Source organism: Ranitomeya imitator, chromosome 3 (genome assembly GCF_032444005.1).
Source record: "Ranitomeya imitator isolate aRanImi1 chromosome 3, aRanImi1.pri, whole genome shotgun sequence".
NCBI lineage: Eukaryota > Metazoa > Chordata > Amphibia > Anura > Dendrobatidae > Ranitomeya > Ranitomeya imitator.
The window spans coordinates 604119799-604126828 of NC_091284.1; the positions used below are offsets into that span (position 1 = coordinate 604119799).

The window sequence follows — 7030 nt, forward strand, 5'->3', positions numbered from 1 at the left end:
ATAGCAGTGTGTACTCCCAACCAGACTTATTTAATGATATGGGCTACCAACCGGAATACCATCAATTTTGAGATTTGATTTCTCATCCTTTTTGAGTAGAGACGGGAGTGAAGAGAATGTTAAACCGTTGAGTTCATGACAAAATCTTAGAAAGTTATTTAAAGGGAACCTGTCACCCCGAAAATCGCGGGTGAGGTAAGCCCACCGGCATCAGGGGCTTATCTGCAGCATTCTGTAATGCTGTAGATAAGCCCCCGATGTTATCTGAAAAAGGAGAAAAAGACGTTATATTATACTCACCCACGGGCGGTCTCGCTGCTGGTCAGGTCAGATTTGGCGTCTCTGGTCCGCTGTGGCGCCTCCTATCTTCTTTCCATGACGTCCTCTTCTGATCTTCAGCCACGGCTGCGGCGCAGGCGTACTTTGCTCTGCCCTCTTGAGGGAAGAGGATAGTACTGCAGTGCGCAGGCGCCGAAAAGGTCAGAGGCCCGGCGTCTGCGCACTGCAGTACTTTGTCTGCCCTCAACAGGGCAGAGCGAAGTACGCCTGTGCTGGAGCCGTGGCTGAAGATCAGAAGAGGACGTCATGGAAAGAAGATAGGAGGCGCTGGAGCGGACCGGAGACGCCCATCCGACCAGACCAGCAGCGGGACCGCCCCTGGGTGAGTATAATATAATGTCTTTTTCTCCTTTTTCAGGTAACATCAGGGGCTTATCTACAGCATTACAGAATGCTGTAGATAAGCCCCTGATGCCGGTGGGCTTACCTCACCCGTGATTTTTGGGGTGACAGGTTCCCTTTAAGTTATGTTATAAAATGTCAGTTCATATATATTAAAAAAAAGTTTCTTTAATGTAATTAATTTTTATTTTACTTTATTAAAAAAGTTTATTTAACTACTCAGATTTCTTATTATCATAAAAATATGAAGATCGGAAATGGGATCTGATTTAAGCAACGGTAAACAATAACAACATGGAAACGATTATGGTTTAAATAATATTTTGTATTTATTAACAATTCTTTTCTTACAATTTGATTATTTAAAAAGGGGCCTTGGTAGATAGGGATTTGGCGACGGTAGATAGGGATTACGCCGCACATTTTCACAGGTGTTAGCATCTGTGCCGTACAGACTGGTTCATTAGTGGATAGGGTTCAGCCGTCATATGTTCTCTGCTGTTATATCTCATGTCCAGTCTTGGGCCTTGATTCTGTTTAGGCATCAGATCTTCTCTGCAGTTCAGGCTGCTCAACACCGGCACAAGAGTATTGCCAGTGCACGGCACCTTCAGGACTCATGAAGTAGTCTGCAAAGGTTTCTCTCACACGCACACCCGTGTTACATTGCCTTCCTTGACCAAAGTTGTCCACTGCATCTAATTCTGACACCTGTGGCTCCTCAACTACCTCAGTGCTGTATTCCCGAGCATAGTTGTGGAGCACACAGCATGCCTTTATCACAGTGTCCACGGTCTCCGGATCTAACTGGATGGCAGTGTGAAAGATCCTCCACCGACTACACATGATCCCGAAGGTACATTCCACATATCTTCGTGCACGGCTCAGCCTATAATTAAAAATCCTCCGCCGGTCATCCAGTGCTCTTCGTGGGTATGGGCGCAGCAGGTGGGGCTTCAAGGGAAATGCCTCATCCGATACCATCACAAAGGGTACTGGATGTGTGGAACCCGGCAAAGGTCTTGGGGCTGGGAGCGTGCCGCCATCTCGAAGAATTTGAAGTCCAATCTGTGATGATTGCAGCACCCGAGAGTCCCCAGAACTGCCATAAGCACCGACGTCGATGGCAACAAACTTGTAATGTGCGTCAGCCACCGCCATCAAGACCACCGAAAAATACTTCTTATAATTAAAGAAGCGTGATCCTGATCTTGGTGGCTTCAGCACTCTAACATGTTTGCCATCAACAGCACCTACGCAGTTGGGGAAATTGGCCACAGTTTGAAAGCCTGCTGCAACCTGCAGCCAAGTCTCCTCGGTTGGGCAAGGCATCACGATGGGCTGCAACTTCTGCCAGATGACGGTACATGTGCACCGTACAATTTGCGAGATGGTGGATTTGCCAACCCTAAATTGGAGGTGCAGGGATGTGTAGCTCTCTCCTGTGGCTAAAAACCTGAAGAAAGGAAAAAAAATAATTTAGAAAACCTAGAAACACAAATTGTGTTGCAAGACAAAACATCCACATCATGGCCACTAGCGTTATGCGGACACAGGCAGCATTGGGGCAGCATTATGAGGGAAACAGGGTGCACTCGCAGCATTGGGGCAGCATTATGAGGGAAACAGGGTGCACTCGCAGCATTGCGGTAGCATTATGAGGGAAACTGGCAGCATTATGGGGGCACTCACAGCATAGCGGCAGCATTATGGGTTAAACTGGCAGCATTTGTGGCATCATTTAGGGGGGCACTAGCAGCAAGGCCTTACCGCAAGGTGATGAGCAGCCTTTCTTCTGCAGAGATCGCTCTTCGCATGACCGTATCTTCGTAAGCGAGGTGTGGACCAAGAAGAATTAGAAGACGATCAAATGCCTCAATGGAAAGACGGCAAAACTGAGAAAATTTATCTGGAAAGCTGAAAATAAAAAGGAACATAAAACTTTATTTTTAAACACACACATAATGTATGTTGTATATATAAAAAAAAAGGTACAAAGAAACACAGCTGTCAATATACCATTTCTCACTATATCTTACCTCCTTAAATCACGATAAAGAACATGGAAGCGTCCCTTTTCCTCCCGTTCATGAATGATGGGATGAACCCACATCCTTTTTTGGCGTCTGCTATCCCTTCTTCTCCGAGATTGCTCCTATGGGAGAATAAAGTATGTGTTATTACATGGAACTGTACAACACATGTAATACAGCTGGCAATCCGCAACGTCATAAACTCGGCATCTCCGCAGCCTAAGGCTGGGTTCACATTGCGTTCCCCCAGTCCGTTTTGACGGACTTCGTAACACCGCTGCATAACGCGGTGAAACGTAGTCCGCTAGCGCCGCCATTGACTCCTATGTCTGACATCACTAGCCATGTGCCGTCATTTGAGTGACAGTCGGACCTCGAGACTTGGACTGCAGCGTTCCCGGGTCTGTCACTGCTAGCGCAGATGGAGCTAGCAGATGCTCCATCTGCGCTAGTGATGTGCCAAAGTCAGCACTTGTGTTTCAGCAGACCGTGAACGTATGTGTTGAACGGGCTGCTGTACACATTGTGAACCCAGCCTAATACGCAAAGTGTTCACATCTAATGACATTTTCTTACCAGCTCGCTGTAGTGGTGCAGCAAAAGCAGTGCCGTATGCAACAGTAGGCAGTTCTGTTCTGGAGTTAGACGATGGTGCGGCATCTTGAATTCAACAAGGAAGCAAAATGGTGAAGAGGGGTTGGACCTCATGGGTTTTTTTTTTTTCAACCAACTTTATCTGCTGTAAAAAACGCAAAAAAAACACACAAAAAACGCATGTAAAAAACGCATAAAAAAACGCACAAAAAACGCATGCGGATTTCCTGGGAGTGGTGCCAATTTCTCCTCAGGAAAATCTCAGGAAAATTCTGCACAAAATCCTGACGTGTGCACATACCCTCAAGGTTCTCAAAACCACATTCAAGAAGTTTATTAACCCTTCAGGTGTTTCACAGGAATTTTTGGAATGTTTAAATAAAAATTAACATTTAACTTTTTTTCACAAAAAATTTACTTCAGCTCCAATTTGTTTTATTTTACCAAGGGTTACAGGAGAAAATGGACCCCAAACCTTGTTGTACAATTTGTCCTGAGTACGCCGATACCCCATAAGTGAAGGTAAACCACTGTTTGGGCGCATGACAGAGCTTGGAAGCGAAGGAGCGCCATTTGACTTTTTAATGCAAAATTGACTGGAATTGAGATGGGACGCCATGTTGCGTTTGGAGAGCCACTGATGTGCCTAAACATTGAAACCCCCCACAAGTGACACCATTTTGGAAAGTAGACCCCCTATGGAACTTATCTAGAGGTTTGGTGAGCACTTTGACCCACCAAGTGCTTCACAGAAGTTTATAATGCAGAACTGTAAAAATAAAAAATATTTTTTTTTTCACAAAAATTATCTTTTCGCCCCCAATTTTTTATTTTTCCAATGGTAAGAGAAGAAATTGGAACCAAAAAGTTGTTGCACAATTTGTCCTGAGTATTCTGATACCCCATATGTGGGGGTAAACCACTGTTTGGGCGCATGGGAGAGCTCGGAAGGGAAGGAGCGCCATTTGACCTTTCAATGCAAAATTGACAGGAATTGAGATGGGACGCCATGTTGCGTTTGAAGAGCCACTGATGTGCCTAAACATTGAAACCCCCCACAAGTGACACCATTTTGGAAAGTAGACCCCCTAAGGAACTTATCTAGAGGTGTGGTGAGCACTTTGACCCACCGAGTGCTTCACAGAAGTTTATAATGCAGAACCGTAAAAATAAAAAATCATTTTTTTTTCACAAAAATTATCTTTTCGCCCCCAATTTTTTATTTTCCCAATGGTAAGAGAAGAAATTGGAACCAAAAAGTTGTTGTACAATTTGTCCTGAGTACGCTGATACCCCATATGTGGGGGTAAACCACTGTTTGGGTGCATGGGAGAGCTCGGAAGGGAAGGAGCGCCGTTTGACTTTTCAATGCAAAATTCACAGGAATTGAGATGGGACGCCATGTTGCGTTTGGAGAGCCACTGATGTGCCTAAACATTGAAACCCCCCACAAGTGACACCATTTTGGAAAGTAGACCCCCTAAGGAACTTATCTAGATGTGTGGTGAGCACTTTGACCCACAAAGAGCTTCACAGAAGTTTATAATGCAGAGCCGTAAAAATAAAACAAACATTTTTTCCCACAAACATTATTTTTTAGCCCCCAGTTTTGTATTTTCCCGAGGGTAAAAGGTGAAATTGGACCCCAAATGTTGTTGTGCAATTTGTCCTGAGTGCGCTGATACCCCATATGTGGGGGGGAACCACCGTTTGGGCGCATGGGAGGGCTCGGAAGGGAAGGAGCGCCATTTGGAATGCAGACTTAGATGGAATGGTCTGCAGGCGTCACATTGCGTTTGCAGAGCCCCTAATGTACCTAAACAGTAGAAACCCCCCACAAGTGACCCCTTATTGGAAACTAGACCCCCCACGAACTTATCTAGATGTGTTGTGAAAATTTGAGCCCCCAAGTATTTCACTACAGTTTATAACGCAGAGCCGTGAAAATAAAAAAAAAAATTTTTCCCACAAAAATTATTTTTTAGCCCCCAGTTTTGTATTTTCCCAAGGGTAACAGGAGAAATTGGACCCCAAAAGTTGTTGTCCAATTTGTCCTGACTATGCTGATACCCCATATGTTGGGGTAAACTCCTGTTTGGGCACACGGGAGAGCTCGGAAGGGAAGGAGCACTGTTTTACTTTTTCAACGCAGAATTGGCTGGAATTGAGATCGGATGCCATGTCGCGTTTGGAGAGCTCCTGATGTGTCTAAACAGTGGAAACCCCCCAATTATAACTGAAACCCTAATCCAAACACACCCCTAACCCTAATTCCAACGGTAACCCTAACCACACCTCTAACCCAGACACACCCCTAACCCTAATCCCAACCGCAAATGTAATCCAAACCCTAACCCTAACTTTAGCCCCAACCCTAACTGTAGCCTTAACCCTAACTGTAGCCTTAACCCTAGCCCTAACCCTAGCCCTAACCCTAGCCCCAACCCTAGCCCTAACCCCAACCCTAGCCCTAGCCCTAACCCTAGCCCTAACCCTAGTCCTAACCCTAGCCCTAGCCCTAACCCTATCCCTAACCCTAGCTCTAATGGGAAAATGGAAATAAATACATTTGTTTAATTTTTTAATTTTTCCCTAACTAAGGGGGTGATGAAGGGGGGTTTGATTTACTTTTATAGCGTTTTTTTAGCGGATTTTTATGATTGGCAGCCGTCACACACTGAAAGACGCTTTTTATTGCAAAAAATATTTTTTGCGTTACCACATTTTGAGAGCTATAATTTTTCCATATTTGAGTCCACAGAGTCATGTGAGGTCTTGTTTTTTGCGGGACGAGTTGACGTTTTTATTGGTAACATTTTAGGGCACGTGACATTTTTTGATCGCTTTTTATTCTGATTTTTGTGAGGCAGAATTACCAAAAACCAGCTATTCATGAATTTCTTTTGGGGGAGGCGTTTATACTGTTCCGCGTTTGGTAAAATTGATAAAGCAGTTTTATTCTTCGGGTCAGTACGATTACAGTGACACCTCATTTATATCATTTTTTTAATGTTTTGGCACTTTTATACGATAAAAACTATTTTATAGAAAAAATAATTATTTTTGCATCGCTTTATTCTGAGGACTCTAAATTTTTTATTTTTTTGCTGATGTTGCTGTATGGCGGCTCGTTTTTTGCGGGACAAGATGACGTTTTCAGCGGAACCATGGTTATTTATATCCGCCTTTTTGATCGCATGTTATTCCACTTTTGGTTCGGCGGTATGATAATAAAGCGTTGTTTTTTGTCTCGTTTTTTTTTTTTTTTTCTTACGGTGTTTACTGAAGGGGTTAACTAGTGGGACAGTTTTATAGGTCGGGTCGTTACGGACGCGGCGATACTAAATGTGTACTTTTATTGTTTTTTTTAATTTAGATAAAGAAATGTATTTATGGGAATATTTTTTTTTTTTCATTATTTAGGATTTTTTTTTTTTTTTTACACACTTGTAAAAATTTTTTTAAACTTCTTTACTTTGTCCCAGGGGGGGACAATACAGATCGGTGATCTGCCAGTTTGCACAGCACTCTGACAGATCACCGATCTGTCTCAGAGCGCTGCAGCGTTACCAAGTGCCTGCTCTGAGCAGGCACTTGGGAAGGCACCTCCCTCCCTGAAGGACCCGGATCCGCGGCCATCTTGGATCCGGGACTTGCTGCAAGGAGGAATCTAGGAGACCCCCGGAGCAACGTGATCACATCGCGTTGCTGCGGGGGTATCA

The 7030-nt window shown here is 44.2% G+C and overlaps 1 protein-coding gene across 1 annotated transcript; it reads right to left on the reverse strand.

Moving 5' to 3' along the window:
- Positions 1 to 1056: 1056 nt before the first annotated feature.
- On the reverse strand, positions 1057 to 3405 carry LOC138672229 (uncharacterized). The gene is made up of 4 exons (XM_069760216.1): positions 3291 to 3405; positions 2721 to 2836; positions 2452 to 2598; positions 1057 to 2137 (listed from the first exon to the last, which is right to left on the reverse strand). The coding sequence occupies exons 1-4, from the start codon at positions 3372 to 3374 to the stop codon at positions 1219 to 1221; spliced, it is 1266 nt and encodes a 421-aa protein (XP_069616317.1). The 5' UTR covers positions 3375 to 3405; the 3' UTR covers positions 1057 to 1218.
- Positions 3406 to 7030: the final 3625 nt, after the last annotated feature.

What these genes read in the sequence shown, in the direction of transcription:
- LOC138672229 (XM_069760216.1), bottom strand. Translation starts at nt 3,374, where the DNA reads ATGCCGCACCATCGTCTAACTCCAGAACAGAACTGCCTACTGTTGCAT. An exon ending in TGCACCACTACAGCGAGCTG is followed by an intron (nt 2,837 to 3,290) that starts GTAAGAAAATGT and finishes ATTCTCCCATAG; the next exon opens with GAGCAATCTCGGAGAAGAAG. An exon ending in AGGCTGCTCATCACCTTGCG is followed by an intron (nt 2,138 to 2,451) that starts GTAAGGCCTTGC and finishes TCCTTTCTTCAG; the next exon opens with GTTTTTAGCCACAGGAGAGA.